At 43.5% G+C, this 17,810-nt stretch overlaps 1 protein-coding gene across 2 annotated transcripts; it reads left to right on the top strand.

Annotated features, from left to right (window-relative positions):
* The first annotated feature begins 2,808 nt into the window (after nucleotides 1–2,808).
* Nucleotides 2,809–17,274, top strand: efna1a (ephrin-A1a). Of its 2 annotated transcripts, none has more exons than XM_026157371.2 (5): nucleotides 2,809–3,134; nucleotides 14,052–14,347; nucleotides 15,129–15,194; nucleotides 15,308–15,403; nucleotides 15,526–17,274. In XM_026157371.2, the coding sequence occupies exons 1-5, from the start codon at nucleotides 3,037–3,039 to the stop codon at nucleotides 15,648–15,650; spliced, it is 681 nt and encodes a 226-aa protein (XP_026013156.1). In that variant the 5' UTR covers nucleotides 2,809–3,036; the 3' UTR covers nucleotides 15,651–17,274. The 2 variants fall into 2 exon arrangements, with proteins under 2 accessions (XP_026013156.1, XP_026013155.1); XM_026157370.2 differs by having other exon boundaries at nucleotides 2,815–3,134; nucleotides 15,523–15,732.
* The last annotated feature ends 536 nt before the right edge of the window (nucleotides 17,275–17,810 follow it).

The following is a 17,810-nucleotide window of genomic DNA, read 5'->3' as shown; positions in this document are numbered from 1 at the left end:
TTCAAACTTGCTGCTCAGGCTCACGTAGACTAACATGTTAAACAGGTTAAAAGCCCTTCCCCAAGCATAACTTCAAACAGATCACCTGAAAAGGTATATATTAGAAATTTTATACATTCGGAGAAAAACAAACCCTCCATGGTTTGATTTATCTGTTCGGGATCATGGAAAGTGCATTTCTATGACATCATCTAATTACACTGGTTGAAACGGTTGAAAAAAAAGCAAATTATGGACAGGCGAGTTCCCATGCCTGCATAAAATGGTTCTCCCTATCATTTTCCTATATCTTGTTTTCATGCCACGGAACAGGCTTGGTGCAAATCCCGTCAGGATTTGAGGTGAAAAGGGTTGTGTTTATGTGTGTGCGTGCGTTTGTGTTTGTGTCTGTGCGGACATGTACGCCTGCAGAGATCCATTTGTGCATCTGTCTGTCTGTATATATACATGCATATATATATATACATGCATATATCGGGCTGAGGTGCAGTTTTGTTCTACCCCGTCTTTCTTTCTGTTTACTCATTCAGAAACTCAGGTTGGTATGAAATTAAAGGTCTGCTCATTTAAGCCCCGATAGAGTTTTGACATAAATGTCGGCGTGAAGAAAGCGTTTCCACAAAAAAATTTGATTGCAATGCAAATGACAATTATGTTTGCAGTCCCTCTCAGCCTGTTATCTTGCCACCGAGCCAGAGAAAACAATTGGACTCTCAAAAAATTGATCCACTGGGATGAGCGCTCTCCATGAATACAAAACACATTATTTCGGATGACCTGCTTGACACTGAATAGCACACAATTACCATGTATATATGCCTTTCTGTATTTGCTCTGTGTGATATGAAATGGTCTTTCTGTTTGGACAGAATTCTAAAACACAGAATGCATTGTGAATACTCAAAAGCCCCGAGCACAGAATGCCTGTAATATAAAAAAGGCTCCTCTTGAGTGTGTGACTTTTGCAAGAGAAAGTAAATAATACTCAGAGTTTATGTAAACCTCTTAGCAAAATAGCAGTGTGGGTGTCTCATACTGGCGATTATTCAAAGACGAAGGACAACAGAGCACAGAATCAGACCTGGGTTAACAGGTGATGCAAATAGATATTAGTGCTTTAATCTGCTTGGAGCGCCAGATGAGTGGGATGCATCTGCACCATGACAATTAAACTGTCAAATAAGCTGTTGATTTGCGTTCAGCAGTCTACCTGGCAGATCAATTATCTTGTTAAACTGTCAGCTACAGTCTTCTAGAATTCCACGTTTTCTTGTGGCTAAACACCAAACTGTATGAGGCGTGTTTAAACACAAGCAGAAAACCTTAAAAGCTTCGCCTCACAGATGCACTGAGCTTAACGGGCTCTGAGAAAGTAATAATTTCTTTCACTCTTCTGCTCTTATATCCTGTGGAATAAAACACCTTTCAGATTAAGTCTTACAGTGTGGTTACATCAGGAGTGTATCCTGCACCCTCTGCACTCGTTCTGCGTTTTCTTAAAAATCAGCCAAACACCTGCAGAGTTTATCCGATCCTGTCCCTAAGTCTTATTTACATCCTAAAAAAGGAATCAATCCTCTCATCTGAAATCATTATCCCGAAAGGTTTCCCCTCACCCCCTTTTTTCCCCCGACTTAATTTAGATTTTTCATGTTTTGAAAGCTGTTATGCTGCTAATCGGGCATAGCAAATAAAGTGCTGTGTCAAGTAGAAGCAGGCTTGAAAACCCCTTCTGGCAACAAGGCCTCACTATGCTGAACAAGCAGCCCGTGGTCCTGATTATCCATGTCAATGGAACAGAAAATGAGAATAAAGATTTGCAGTGTAACTGACAGCAAGAAGGTTGCATGCTTCCAGTTAAATCTGCAGACTTTGTATTTGGCCATGTAGAGCTCTTTACCATTCAAATGGCATCCACGGTTTGAAAGCTAGATCCTATTTTTTCTTCTTTTTTAAACTTTCTAACATACAAACTTAAGCCCTTATAGTAATGATAGGAATCACACAGTCATGGTCATCATTAATGTCTGTCATCACGCAGAAGAGCCGTTGGAGATAAATCTACTAGCAACAGTTTGAGGAATCACTATAAAAACATACCAGATGTTGCTCAACGAGTTCTCAAGCTAGGGGTGTTGCAATTCAATGATGGATAAGGACATATGAGAAAGGAAACACACTATTTCAACTCATGCAAGTGAAACACAAAATCATCTTTTGGATACTGTAATGTACAGATTTTGTTTATGATGAGTTGCAGAGGTAGCAGCATGACTACTATTAATTTTATGATGTAATGTGTTGTTCATGTTTCCAGGTTAGCCCAAGCTAAAAGTCTAAACAACTGAAATACTGTTGCAAGTTCACTATAGATGTAGCCATATTCAAGGATTCCTGCTTTGCAACACGTTTATAACAATCCACTAACGGAACAAAAGCATTGACTTTTGGTAGTTTATAACAAGAGCTATCAATTACAGATTTATTTGAATACAGCTGCTACATTAGGATAATGTGGACGCACGAAAATCTGCAACATATGACATGTATTTACACTTGAAGCATAATAAAGTTACGATTAAAAAATCTGGCATATAAATCACAGCAAACCCTCTGTGTGTTTACCCAGACACCCTGTACACGCCGGAGTGATGACACACACACACACACACACACACAAACTTGCAGAGAAACCTGTGCAGCTCGCTTCTCTCGGACAGCCCTCTGATTGGTCTCCTCTGCCATAGGAGGCGTGACACGCGGAGGTGGGCGTTTCACAAAACCAACCTCCACTCAGCTCAACCTCTCATTCACTACGGATTTGTCGAGTAATCTCAGTCTCCCTTCACTTATTTTTTTTTATTCCTTTGCGAATATACAGAAATCTCTCTCAGATCTGCTGCGTGCGTTAAGTTTTTTAATTAACAGGTTCACGGATAAGCTTCCTTCGGTAAACTTTTAGGTGTTTTTTTTTTTTTTTGTGCACAACCTACCTGAGTTGTGTTCCGTCTCTGCACGCCTTCACTCCTCTCCACCATGGATTTGGTTTGGATTGTGGGCTTCGTTGGGAGCGTCTGCGCCTGGTTTGCTTCAGCGGAGCGGCACAGTGTCTACTGGAACAGCACAAACCCAAAGTAAATATGTTTTCCATTTTCTAATGTAGCGCACTTCGAATCGTCTTTGCGCACTCTTGTTTCTTAATCGGTTCTACAAACTGATTTACTTTTGGCATCAAACACACTTTTAACCGCATTTGCAGTGTTGGCAAAGCCGTTATCTTATATTCAGATGCACGCTGAATAGTTGCAGCTCATGTATATTCAGCGAGATGCCTGTGATGAGCGCCTGATAGAATCGACTGTCTGCTGTTGTCATGATAATGCGGGACAGTTAGGAGTATCTTCCCTCTTCGCCTCTTTCTGAGCTCTAACCTGTTATCGTGGTGTTGTTTACCTGTAATTCTTTGTTTAAGCTGTCCAGATTTAATCCGTTTCGCAATCTGTGTAGCCTACCTACACAGCAGCATTAGTTACACCAGGTTATGCCATCTGTTTATCTTTCTGGGCTGATATTGAGGCAGTTAAATAGTTCACGCTTAGTAGGGAAGAGAGCTGCTTTAAATGTAAATGCGGGGGGAGTAGAGGAAACAGCGGGTTTCTGAGGTTTAGGACATTTAATCTTTGAATACTGCTTGTTTTATCTTGCCTGCATGTCAGCATGTGGATACAGTGTTTTGTATGTGCGTGTGCTTGCAGCAAACGTGTCAGTAAACTTCTCTTATGTCTGTATTCATGAGTTGCACTTCTACCCGGGTTTGGATACAATTTTTCCCTGGCAAGGGTTGTATTTTTCTTTTTCCCTGTTGATTTTTACAGGCTTGACTCACTGCAGAATGTGTTGAAAGCTCTGTTGCAATATCCTCCCCATCTGACACCGAGTCCTAACCTCTGAGTAGAGTGGGAGGTTGCCATATCTCCTAAATCAAGAGATATCACTTGGGTTCTTACGTGGCTGTCAGAGAGACATAGGGGTGTTCATATTTCAGGTGGTAAGACGAGTAATAATGGTGTATGACAGTGACAGAGGAGGTAACTTGAGGCCTGCCCAGTAGGTCACGCTGTGGGAGAGAGATAGATTGCTCAGGGAGGAGAAATTGGAGCTCAAATTGTCAGGGTTAGGGGCCATTTGGAGTAAGTGGGGGTCAATTAGAATTATGGTTGATGATGGCTGGGGTGACATGGCTCAGGGTACGAAGAGGGTTAGGTTTTCACTCCACAGATGAACCTCTACGTGCACCCCTACACAAACACACACACACACGATAGGGCAAGTACAAACAGGTACTCCTGGCAGGCAATCCCTCAATCACAAACCAGCATGTTCAGTCGCACCAAGTGACGCCGTCTGAATCAATCAGGGCTGGGCTTACACACTTTCCCTCTGGTGGGCAAACACATATTGTATATTCAAGCGTTCTTCCACACAAGCTTACGTTCAACCACTTTCTCCCTCCTCATTTCCCCTGTGGTTAAAACAGCAGTTGCTGTTCTCAGAAAGTCCGTAATTACAACGACAAAGCCTTTCACAGGAAATCAGAATGAAGTCCCAGATGGAAAGGCGTTCTGCTGTGTCCCTGCTGTGGAATGACAGTGATCATTCCCATATATATACTGATAATCCGTCTTTTTGCACTTGCTTTTTTTCCAGATGACTGTGCTAAACCTCTCCCTTTAGCTACTCTTAATCCTGTTTTCACAGAAAAAGCACGAGAGTTTTTATTTGGTGCTTTTCATCATTCACCGCAATCTCCCCTCCCCTTTGACCTGTTACTTGATAGCGTGTTTTCTTTTTGTTGGTCCGGGTTAATTGTTCCATCCAATTGGTCAGAGAGCCATCGTTAATCAAATTGATCTGAGAGTGATCGCTTTAGTCCATGTGGTATATACTCATTTCCTTTTTTCCCCATATGGGTGTGTTAAGGGATTTAGCAATACACACACACACACTCACACACTTGCACAGTTTCCCTTCCTAACATGTTTGTGTGCACAGCTTGGGGCCTGCTGACTTCCAAAACTTCCAAGGTCATATCTGCCTGTACCTAAGGACTTTTTATGTTTCAGCACAACAAAATCTCCTACTGTGTGTGTTTGTGTTCGTGACCTTTTTGCTTGCTGGCATATTTGCGACCTTTGTTTCTGATTAGCAACAGTTTAATCACCAGCCAGGTTTGACTGCCAGAAAGAGGCTCACCAGCGTTCAGCTTTGGTCCCGGCATGCCAGCGTGTGTTTTTTGTAAAGGGAGTGTCTGCGCATAAGCTTACTCACATACACAGCATCGCCAGATTCAAGTGACTCACACGCTCTCATACACATTAACCCAGTCTCACACACACACACACACACACGCGCGCTACACATTTGGGATTGATGTTGACATCGGCCCAGGAGCCCCCTGGACTCTACAACTTCGATGTGAGGCAATAATCTGCTCTTTCAGTGCTTCTTACTTCCTTTTCCCTTTTCCCTGTTGACAGAGCATGAGAGGACCACCACCTCCACCACCCCCACCTCCTCCTCTGCTTTGTACCTGTCTCTCCCTCTCTCTGGCACCTCCCTCCCCCTCTTCTTGGCCAGGTTCCCTCTGCAGCCTGGTTCTGTGGGCTCTGTGAATCTGTTAACCGTTTCATGGCACGCTCACACACACACACGTTTGATCTCAAAGAAGTCTTTTAACTAATCTCTTATAATTCTGAAGTGATTTTCAGAACAGCTGTTTGACATTGGGTTAGCTGCGTTTCCAAGTAGTTTCAGCTCACCGTTCCTTCGTTAAAATGAGCTTGCTTCCTGCTGGCTCACACGAAAGTTATTTAAGGTATGTTTCACCCGCATGAAGCATTTTCTCGGTTTTTATCCGGTCAATGTGGCTTTTTTGTGATGCTCCCCATACAAATTGGGGCTTGCTCTTCACGGTGGGCCACAGAAAGAGAATAGTAACTGGTGTGACTGATCGAGGGTCAGAGTTCGCTATGTGATGAAGTGGCACGGCCTCTATCAATCTGTCAGTCATTCTGTCACGTCGGTGGTCCCTGAATACTGGCTGCCACTCAGGCCAGCCCCTCTTCACACAGCCGTGGCTCTGCCTCTGGGAAACTCTTTCTTCCCTCTCCTGTCTTTTCGGTCCCCTTCACTCCTTCACCAGCTTTTATCTCAACTTTACAAGCTGTCCCTTTTCAGTCTATTATTTCCTCACCTCCAGCTCTGGTTCTCAGAGAAGGGGAGAAGGAGGGAAGCATGGTAAGAGGTGTGGAATTTTTTTTAAATTTTTTTTTTTATATATCATTCTTGGCACCCACAGCGAGCCGTCACAAGGCACTTTGCCCTTTCCTTCAGGGAAAAAGAACCCCCCCCCCCCCCCCCACTCACACATACACACACTTTGCACTTTACCTTTAAAGCTTCCTTCTTCTACTTCCTTAAGAAAGGCCACTCCACTCTTCCCAGCAAAACTGTTTTCGCTCTCCTTTCGGCCTTTTAACGTGCCCCTCTTGAACGTCTTGCTTAACAGTGGAAATGGTGGAGCCTGTCTGAGAGCTCAAGTTATTAAAGGAGAGAAATGAGAAGGAGAAAACACAGAAGTGTATGTGTAGGAGTAAGTAAAAGTGTCTGTGTGGGTGCATCCATGTTTGAGAGATGAAACATAAGACTGGCTAGTCCACTGGCGTGATTTGGTGCGGGCAATAGATATGAGATGCTTGCAGTTTCCAATTTAAATGAATAAAAATCTATTTTTTTTTTTTTTATTCTTTCCTCATATACATCCAGAACACTTCACTTTTCAAATCCTAATCCATCTTTAACCCCCTGGAATACCCTTCCCCTCCCCCTTCCCTTTAGTTGGTCTCCATATTTCTCTCAAAGTGTCCGCCCCCCTCCCCTCTCACCACTCTTAATCTGGCTTTGTAATCTGTCTGGTGCATTCAATCTGGAAAAAAAATGCTGCCTCGTCAGGCAGATGGTAATCACCTCTTTTGGGTTCAGTGACCACTCAAGTGTGTTGATGATTCCCATCTTTACAGTCTGCAATCATAATAAAATTTTACCTCAGTGATCACATTGATAAGGTTCTTCTTTTCCTTCCAGCTCACTTGTTCTTGCAGAGTCAGAACAGGAGGGCTTGTTTTATTGACTGAGCTAGATAGTGAATCGGGCCAAAGGTTTTAACTTCCCGCAGGCGTGATGTTGGTGTTACTAAAGTCTGCACGCTGTCTGCTGTGTGTCTCCTGCGAAGTGTTGCGCTTCCTGGTTACGTTTTTCCCGGGAAAACAGCGTATCCTGTCTGCACAATAAACAATACATTTCTCACACACCAGCACACGCAAGGGTTTAAAGGTCTGGATAAAAGGAGCTGATTGAATTTCCCAGGCTCACATTAGAATGAACACATTTAGAGTAAATAACTGAGCAGGGATTAATTGTTTAATTAGGGTTTGTGTTCCAACTTTCAAGCCAAAAGGATGATTTGGGATCTTCCTCCTGTCCCCGCCCCGCTGTCAAATCGCTGCATGTCTCTATTTGGGATTCTCCTCTGATCAGTTTCACCTCGTTTGACCTCGGCCAGTGTTTCTGCCCTCTGCCCGTCCTCATGCTTCTTTCTTATCTACACACCAGACTTCCCCTGCACCTTCCCGCTATGCTGCTCCAATCTGCTCTGCTTTACAAGTGTTCAGTCCCAGACATAAAACCAAGGAGGAAGAAAAGCTCCATTAGTACACAGATTTATGATTATGTTGCAATTACAATTGCGAACAGACCTCGCACTCTCTTTATTAGATGTGTCTGAGCCAGAGATTATGTGTGTGTGCGTGCGTGTGTCCTTCAGACTTGTTTGTCGATTCCTGGTGGCATTCAGTGCACGATGTGTTTGATTGAGGAAGAATTGGCCAGAAAGAGTCGGATATTATCTTTGAAATGAACCATTGTGGTTGTTTTTGTTGTGTAAATATCAGCTATTGTGTAACTTTTTTGTTTTTCCTTCTTTTTTGGGCCTGTTTGTTAAAGGTCTAGATGTAGTGTGTAAACTTGTCTGCACAGCAACTATCGCCACCCCTGCAGGTCAGCTGTATTACCATAATTTCTACTTGACGTCATAAGCAAGAGCTACCATTTAATTAAAGGGGTTTTTGCCTGTACTCACATATTGTTAATTCTCACTGGAATTCATTAAGTTACAATCTGAGATTGTTTTTACAGGAGGAAAAAAAACATTAAACATGAAAATTTTATTTCATTGAAAAAAATCAATCTTGCAAAATCGATTTTCTTATACAGATATTTGCCTGCTGAGAAATGTGATGTCAGAGATGACCTTTCTGCTTTGGCCCTTATAAGATACAAATGGCTCAGGGGACAGTATAAGGCAGCTGGAAAGAGCATATGTATTCATCTAACCCTCCTTAGTGCAGTGGAGTCGGCCAATTATTTCTCTGCTGAACTTAAAGCTTTGTCTCTTCGCTGGGTGGCAAAAGGAGCTCAGCTAGGTCAGCAAAGCACGCCGGCAGAATGACCAATGAACCGGGCGGACAAAGGTTGAATGACAAGACCAGAGAAAGCTGATTGAGATGGATGGTGAAAAGTCACACGGTGCAAAGAATGAAGGCTGAAATATTATGTTAACGGGGTTGGATCATATTTGTTTCTATGATGACCCCTGCATACCCACATCACATTGTGCTTGGCTATGCAAACGGTGGGTCAGAGAGCTGCATAGTTGGAATACCACCAGAAAAGGCTGCGATTGGTTCAGCAGGTCTGAGTGGGGGGAGTGACAGAGTTGACACTAGGATCTGGTTTGCTTATTGAGTGTTGAGAGATAGACAGGGAGTGGGAAGGGTCGGCTGACGTTGATGGATGAATGGGTAGGTAGATGGATGAAACAAGAAGAATCCGAGCAATAACATTAAACAGTCCCGCTTAATCAGCTAAGTTTGGATCTGGAAAAAGCTTCACCTGTCATGGAGTCATGTGGTTTTGAGGGATTTATCTTGAAAAAAAGTACTCCCTTGTGTCCAGTGTCTTTCAGCATTCTGTTACCACCTCTTGGTTCCCATTTTTGCACGGACACATTTGCACACACCCACACATATATAGCTATACATAGACAATGTGTCTTTTTTGAACTCCAAATCTTCAGTGAAAAGCCATAATACCCCTTCTCTATGTGAGAACAATAGATGTGGGAGTGGGGAAAAAAGCTCCACCCTGCCTGTCTCACCCCTTACTCTGTCCCCAGCCGTCATTCCCTGCTCTGGGCCTCGCTGTCCAGTCTAAGCCCCTGTATTAAGTAGGGTCTGGTGCTGATGAATGGACCTCAGTTCAGCCACTGCTCCACCCAATAATCCAGGCTTGGGCGAGCCAATTAGGTGGTCCCCACATTCCGGTTCAGTCATCCGTTGCGGAAAATAATCTTGTTTATGTGGTTAGGGTGACTGTATGAAGCTCTGAGAGACAGTGGGTTAAGAAGACAGGAACTCTTTTTGGAAGCTGTAGTGAGATCTGTGTAGTTTGTTCTACAATGACCTTTATGGACTTTAGAATAGATTTGAATGAATCTTTACAGAGATTAATTCCCATTATCCGTCTGTAGAATTTAAAATGCTTAAAGACCCTTCTTGCTGACTGTCCATGTAGAAAATTCTCTGCTGACTTGGCAAGTGTCCGACCTTTGATCTGCGCCGCAGCTTCTTCGCCTCAGAGCTCTGACATTCCACAGGGTGAGAGAGTACAGAGATGAGAGGGTGATGGATGGATGAAAGAAGGGGATAGAGGTAGACAAGAAAGCAAAATGCAGGCCAGAGAGATTAAAGAAGAGATTAGACTCCTGAAGTTTCCTGAAAAGGCTCCAATAAATTAGGAATTCCTTCTCAGAAGAGGAGGAAGAGTGGTAAGGAGCAACCTGTGACCACTTGGCATTCCCTCGCTATCATCTCTGTTCATTATTAGCATTTATTATCCACCTTATCGCCACTGAAACACACTCCCAGATTCCCCAGAGCACCAGAACAGCAACACACACACGCACACCTACTCAGACATAAACAATCCTTGACTTGAATGTATCAGGCTGAGACAGACACTTGCACACAATCCTTGTTGCATATCTGCCATAACTCCACAGATCATCCGTAAGTAGAGTATTACTCTGCTACTCCATGCTGAGTTTACTGAGGCTTCGAGTATCACTGGCATTAAAAGGCATCCTGGGAAAAAACAATGGGAATAAACCAAAACAGCCTTATTGACTCAGAGACGGAGACAATCTGGAGGAGGGAAATAACAAGGGACACACACTGGGGAAGGCTGAAAGTGAGAGGATTTTGTTTGCTAAAGTGAAGGTGGCATGGTTTGACTTTGTTGTTAAACTGTGTGACACAGGGGCCAAAGCTCTCTTTGAAGTGAGTTACCACAATCAGTTAATTAAGCTGATGATGTGGAACGTTTCAGTGCTGAGGCGTTGGGGGGTGAACAAAAGGCAGCAGGATAATTAAAACTATTTGCCATTAATAAAAGGCACTAGCCAACATCCCCTGGTGCGTTTTCAGTGGCGGTTCTCCCTGCTAAGTGAAGCACTCCATCAGTGCGGGCACACTGTGAATAGAAACACTGTATGAAACGGTGGCATTGATAGAGCAACAGTAGCACTCACATAGAAACATTTACTGGGTGAGACTTCAAAAGCCATTCCCAATTCAAGCCCTTTGACCCACCCCCTTCGCCCACGTCTATTCATCCCCCCGCGCTCTCAAGCCTGCAGGGGCTGGGAAGTGGGGAGAGGGAGGACATAATTACCCCCTTCTAGGGCGACTTTAATACCCTTTTTTTGTGTTTTAATTGCACCCCCTTCAACCTCCTTTCTAATGAACACATTGGGACCATACTACAACCTGTTTGTAATCAGGACTAGAGGTCAGGGAGGGACTGGCTATAGGGAGTTTGTTAGTGTGCGCGTGTGTGTGTGCTCAGGGTGTGCAGTGGGCTGATAACTCTGTCAGGCAAAAGCAGAGAACAACGGTGTTTGTTCAATAGTGTTATCGATTCGCCTGGAATTGAAAGCGGCATGGGGAAAAAATACTTTAACAGCAATCTGGTAAACAGAGCATGGCAGGCAAACTGCAGATAAGCACTAAGCTGCCTGCTCCGTAGCAAAATTATAATTATTCCTCTCCCCACCGAAAGTTGGCTGGAACTTGTTGGCAAGATGGAAGTTTCATTGGTCCGCTAAAAAAGATGCTTGGTTTCTAATGGGCCCGTGTTTCTGGCTTATCTGGCCATCGGTATTGATGGCATGCAGTCAGGCAGAGAGAGGCAAAGGGATGGGGGAAGGGAGCCAGAGGGGTACTAGGAGTCAGGGCCCACAGTTTGGAGCCACTGTGTCTATCCTTTTACCAAGGGGGTACCAGGGAGACCCCTGGCAACAAACAACAACACCAGCTAACGAGCGACTGGAGCCAGGGCCTGTGCACTTTGATTGTTAGTCACACATATGGACCTTGTCACACAAACACAAACTCCCCAAATGCTACTTGTTACATTTAAGGAGTGGGTGGAGGTGGAGGTGGTGGGTTGATAAAAGCCAGAATTCTCAAAGAAAAGCCTGTTTTAGGAAAGAAATGCCATCACTGGTGTCAGTTTAACACCCCACGGGCTTTTGGGAGCTCATAACTCCTTGAGATCTGTAGATCTGATTAAACAGCAGTCAGTTAGCTATCTCTCTTTAGGGTTAGTGTCGAAAGGCTGTCAAAATATGCGTATATTCGTTGCAAAAGCAACAAAACTCTATATTACACACACATTGTGTGTTGTAAAAATATTTAAGTCTGTCAAATTTCATCTACTCTCAGGGAACCCTTGGCGATCCAGAACAGTAGGAGACGGTAAACTGATAGGCATCGAGCTCAGTACCATGGGAGGAGATGTGTGTCTGCCTGTGTGGGTTCAGTGGGTGTAAATAGTAGGTAGCTACAGCTTTAGGTTGTTGATAGATGGGAATTACTGTGAAGTAAGTGTGATTTTGTGTGTGTGTGCATGCGCGTGTGTGTGTGTGTGTGTGTTGCTTGTGGTCAGCTACCGCTTCAGGCTGGTGATAGATGGCTTTGGCTGAGAAGAGAGCATTAGCTGTGAGCCGCCCCTGGAGCTCTCACTGAGTCAAGAGGATGGGGACAAAGCTGAAATACCTTCAGTGACAATTCCCTGGAGACAACCTCATAATATCTCTGATGGTATCCCCCTGAGGGCGAAGGACTCATGGACAGTTGAGATAAGGCCAAATGAAACTGCACCAAAGTATTCTAAATTGTTCTTTAAGTAGTCTAAGCTTTCTGCAGTAATCAGTGTTTATGTGCGCACATGTGAAGCAGACTAAAATGATGCTTTTTGTGTAAGTGCTTTTTTGAGCCAGCTCTAAGAGGAGCTGGGAAGTTTAGTTTACTTAAGGACCATAGTAAAAAGGGTGGAGAGGGTGGAAGAGTGAAGGGAGGGTTGAAGGGGGAGGCAGACAGTCTGACTGTCTCTATCTGTATTTGTAATGAGAGGGAGTGTGGTGGAAGACAGTTACAGACTGTCACCAGACTCATGTTGTATCTGTGCCTATCTATCTGACCCTAATGAGTGGGTTAAGACAACCCTGTTCTCAAAAAAAGCTGGGACGCGGTGTAAAATGTAAGCAAGAAGAGACAACAGTGATTTGTAAATCACCTGCATTTATTTAGAAAATGAATCAAGGCAACATATCGGATGTTGAAACTTGGGGCATTTATTGTTTTGTTTTTTTGAATTTGATGCCAACAACTCTCCTCGAACAAATTGTGGCAGGTGGGTCTTTACTGCTACCGCTGTCACGTATCATCTATGAAGTGTTGTAAGAGTTTTAGAGCTGAGGGATATCTGTGTTTTTGTACTATTCTCAAATTCAGCTGCTCAACAATTTGGGGCCTCCTTTGCCATTTTTTTTTTCAAAATGCGGTGACCAGGCCGAACTGCAATCTAGCCAATTTACCCCTCCTCAGCCCCCTAATTTTTTTTTACTACTGAGCTATGCTGCTGGAATATGTACACAATGTGGTTTTTCTTGCTGAAATCAGCTAGAGCATTCATGAAAAGGAACATGGGAGCACATGTTTCTTTAAAAGCTCTGTTTATTGTTCAGCCATGATGGCGCTTTGCTAGATGTTTAGGTTACCCCTGCTGTGTGCACTAAGACACCATCAGACCATCACAGATGCTGACTTTTGAAGTGTGTCCTGAAACAAGTGAGGAGATGCAACAGCCATAATTTCTTAAATCATTAAGATTGGTTCAGAAATTCCACTTTGCCTTAGTCCGTCTTATCCTGTGGCAGATGCTTTTGCCATTTCCTTTTGCTACCCCAGTTATAGTTTGTCTATCCTTAAGCTTTTTTTTTTAGATTGAGTTGTATGTGACCTTTATTTATATTCTTGTCTCTATCGCTCGCAAACTCAGGTGTGTTTCCACTTTTTCTGTCATTATGCATTCTGCTGCTCTACCTGTGTGTTTGTTTGTGTGTGCATGTAGCCTGCAGATGTCAATACTCATCTCCTGTGTTGACGGGCTAACTGACTACTAATGTTTCTCGGTAAACATCATTCAACTCCAGGGAGACACGGGATCAATGTGCACTCGTTGCTAACTCTCAGCACAGCAGCATCAGCTACACTGGCCTCCCGTTCATCCATATTTATGGGCGTGTCCTCTGCAGATCACTTTTTCCCCTTATCGCGTTTTCCTTCTTCGTTCCACCTGAACACGCATATACATCCTCTCATACAAACATTCTTTCTTTCTTTTGCTCTATATCTCCCATTCCTAGACCTAACAGTCTTTCCTCTGATTTCCCTGTTGAATACCGGCGTGTAGCCGATCAATATATAATCAGAGGTTTTGAGGCTTATATTTATTACTGCTCCGATGCTATAAGCACGGTTATCAGTCTCCTGCCACTTGAGTAACCTGCGTCCTCTCCCTCATCCCGACAGGTTTCAGCGGGTCGACTATGCTGTGGAGGTGAAGCTTAATGACTACCTGGACATCGTCTGCCCCCATTACCCGCAGGGTGAGGTGCCATCGATGGATGCTGAGCGATACGTGCTCTACATGGTGGAGCGGGAGGACTACGACAACTGCAAGCCGCAGTCGTATGACCAGATGCGCTGGGAGTGCAGTCATCCATTTGCCCCTCACGCTCCTGAGAAGTTCTCTGAAAAATTCCAGCGTTTTACTCCTTTCACCCTGGGAAAGGAGTTTCGCCAAGGAGAGAGCTACTACTATATCTGTAAGTGTCACGGATCCTGTCCTAGTTCCTAGTTAAACTCATTTTCTAATAACACAGGGAGCATGCAGCCAAGATAAATGTGCTTGGAACTACATGCCAACTCTTCAAATTGACAGCGTTTTCCTGTTCAACATATTAGCTTTTGGATGTTTGCATGACACAAAGTCAGTCATAGAAATGTGGTACTTATGTAATGATGACTAGATGCTAAACACTAATGCTAAGCGATCCTTAAAGTTATCCTAATTCATGCTAAAATAAACATGGACGTCTTTTCACTTGGAAAAAAATCTTTTAAACTTAAGGTCATTGCAGCTTGTTGCCTGGAAATGATAAAAAAAACTTCATGTCAAGCCATCTAATTATCCCTGATTCACAGAAATCTTATTTTTGCAACAAAGTGTGACCTGGGTGGCGTTTGCATGTTTGTGTACCAGGTGTGATAAGCTGCAGCTCAGTTGCCAGCTCTTTGAAAACTGGGGCGCTGGCTCACTTTGCCAAGTTTTATGCAATACTAGCCTTGCTGTAAACTGACCACAAAGCACAGGCAATGTTGTCACCCTGGCCATGGTTGTAATTAGATAAACGGCAGGACAAGACACACTCTGCCTGATCACAGATGGCTTCCCAGGGCTTTGTACCGTTGTTTTTCTGTTGCCAAGGGTTTGTATGTCAGTGTTTGTATGCGCGTGTGCATTAAGGTGGATTAAGGGGCCAAGAGAGGATAAGTGTATTAGTAAGGATGTTAACGCCTGTTTTGTTTCTTTCTTCTTCCCTGCAGCCAAACCTTTGCACCACCATGGCCAAGAGTGCCTGAGGCTGAGGGTGGACGTCATAGCCGCAGATGGTAAGTTTTTGACCACCCTCTTGGATGAAAGGAAAGCAGTACAGTCACCTCTAACAGTCGTGTTTTAGGCTATTGCAAGACAGAATGATTGATGGCCTTTTTTTTTTTTCCAGGCTCTCAAGAGGCCAGAGTGGCTAAAGGGGGCACAGGTGGGACTGCAGTTGGAGCCGGTGGCGGGGTTCACAACCCATCCAACAGGCTGCCTGCAGGTATGTAGCCCAACCCCGTGTCCTATCTAATTATCCCTGACCCTAAAACAATCCAGGTACATTTGGGGTTTATGTAAATTTATGGTACTAATGTGTTTTCTTTGTCTCCTGTCCTCAAGCAGATGACCCGGTGGTTATCCTGCCAGATGTTCAGAAGAGTGTACGGACAAACTCCGCAGCGGCAGCTACATCCCTCTCAATCCTCTCAGTGCTAGTCCCATTTTCGTTACTGTTTTTGTTGCACTGAGAATACATAAAAAGGATTTCTGTTGGCAGACTCTTTTTTGGGGGGGGGGGGATATTTTTGGGTTTTTTTTTTTCAGAGACTACAATGAAGACAGTCCGTGGGGTTGAAAACCACTGACTTAAAAAAACAAAACATGCCCAGTGCTGGCCGCAGGGAGAGACTTTTGAAGCTTGCAGAGTACAGATGGACTCGCTTGCACAACATGTGCTGAGCAACTTTGAGCGTTTGAGACAAGTACTTGTGCTTTGTCTTATTATTTTTTTGTCCAAAAGATGACAGTATTTTTCTGGAAAGACTAAGCTCTCCTTGATTTGTGCTATTTGGGGCTCCCCCATCAAACCGACCGCTCTGGAGGAATTCCCTGCAAGAGAGAAGAAAGAAGTTGAAGAGGAACCTGAAGTGGCTGAAGGACAATCAGGAGCTACGACACCAAGTTAACCAACTTTGAATTTTATACTGACATGGGGGACAGGGAGTCAGCATTTAAAGAAACAAGAAAGGAAGAAAATAAAAAGTAATCTCAAGCCTTTTGAGCCAAAGATCAGTCATCTCTCCAACTTGTACACTATTCCACCCTGAGTACTGCGTACTATTTGTTGTATTGTTATTGTAGCGGTATTGCGTGACCTTGCTGTCCCAGGTGATTGCGTTCTCTTAATGTAGCATTAACAGACACAAAAGTTGTTCTCATGACCACCATTCCTTAGCAGACCATGTGCTTATATACTGTAGCACTAATACTGCACATCAACATACACTCCATTTAAAACAGTGCTTAATCCAAACACACACACACACACACAATCATCAGACGCTCTGTAACACATGGAAACACTACGTTGAATCATGTTACGTGTACATTCTGTGAAGATAATTTATAACATTTGCAGCTGAGACGTTTTACTGTATATACCATGTGCTCACAAAATGAAATGTTTACTGTTGCCGATGGGGAGGGCCCCCGGTGGAGGTAGTATTTGTGTGAAAGGCAATATGTGCGCGTTTAATTGAGAACAGGAGAATGTGTGTAAGCTGTGCAGCGTTTGATTGAAAGCGTGTTGAGACAAATGTTGTTGGTTTTTTTCTGCCAAAAGAAACACTGAGATGTTGTGTGAACCGCAGAGAGGCTGGACTTCTCTGTTTGTCGCCTCGCAATGGTTAAAACTGTCTGACACAAGGAGCTGGTATTAAATCTTTCTTTTTTAGCGCAGGACTCACCCCTGTGTGTCATGGTGCTTTCCACCCCGACTGGAAAACAAGCAAACACAAAGTGGGGCAATCAGCTATTTAGTTTTAGAGCAATTTAAAAAAAAAAAAAAAAAAAAAAAAGTTATAGTCACCAGTTCACAACAGACGAGACACAGCATCAAACCCAGTTGCCAAGCACATCTTCACCTGACAGGCTGGCTTGATTCAACAAAGCACAACAGTGTATGACTACCATTGAAGTCAGTCTTTTTTTTTATCTGAATTCTTGTTACCTAATTTTGTACATGTGTAAGTAAGAGAAATGTATAATATGTGTACATATAAATATATTATAGATTCTATAAAAAGCCTGTTTGATAAATGTGAAAACTTTTCATGTGAAAATAAAAAAAAAAAGATGTTTTTGAGAAAACTAGAATGACTTTCTTGTGATTATTTTTAACCGCGGCAGTATTTAAGCAGTGTTGGCCCCACCCCTTTGAGCTTTAATAACTAATGGATGCATTAGCATAGAATTTTGTTTTTCGTGGTTACCTGTGAGGCTTTTCCAGAGCATTGGTATAGTTTGGAGTAAAGTGGCTCTGCAGCTAATTGGCAGACATGCATTCTTTTTCAAATGCCAGCAGGGGGCGACTCTTCTGGTTTTCCAGTTGTACAGAAGTCTATGAAAATGTGACCCTTGGTTCTATTGGTCCGAATAGAACATGAAGTCCATGGTTTTAATAATGTCCATCAGACTCAGAAAGTAAGGTTATCAGGGCTCTGTTTTCTTGAAGTATCAGGTTCCTCCACAGGCTTTCTGGGGACTGGCGAGATCGCTCCATGAGCTTAATGTGCATCTTCGGTAGCCATTAGTATTAATTGCCTTGGTATATTTTGGGTAATTTTTTTGCTGGAAAACTAGTCCCAAAGCATAATGCTTCTACCTCTGTGCTTGATTGTAGGGGTGGT

This window comes from Astatotilapia calliptera, chromosome 22 (genome assembly GCF_964374335.1).
Source record: "Astatotilapia calliptera chromosome 22, fAstCal68.1, whole genome shotgun sequence".
Lineage (NCBI taxonomy): Eukaryota > Metazoa > Chordata > Actinopteri > Cichliformes > Cichlidae > Astatotilapia > Astatotilapia calliptera.
The sequence above is the reverse complement of the archived record's forward strand: the minus strand, read 5'-3'. Positions and strand labels throughout refer to the sequence as shown.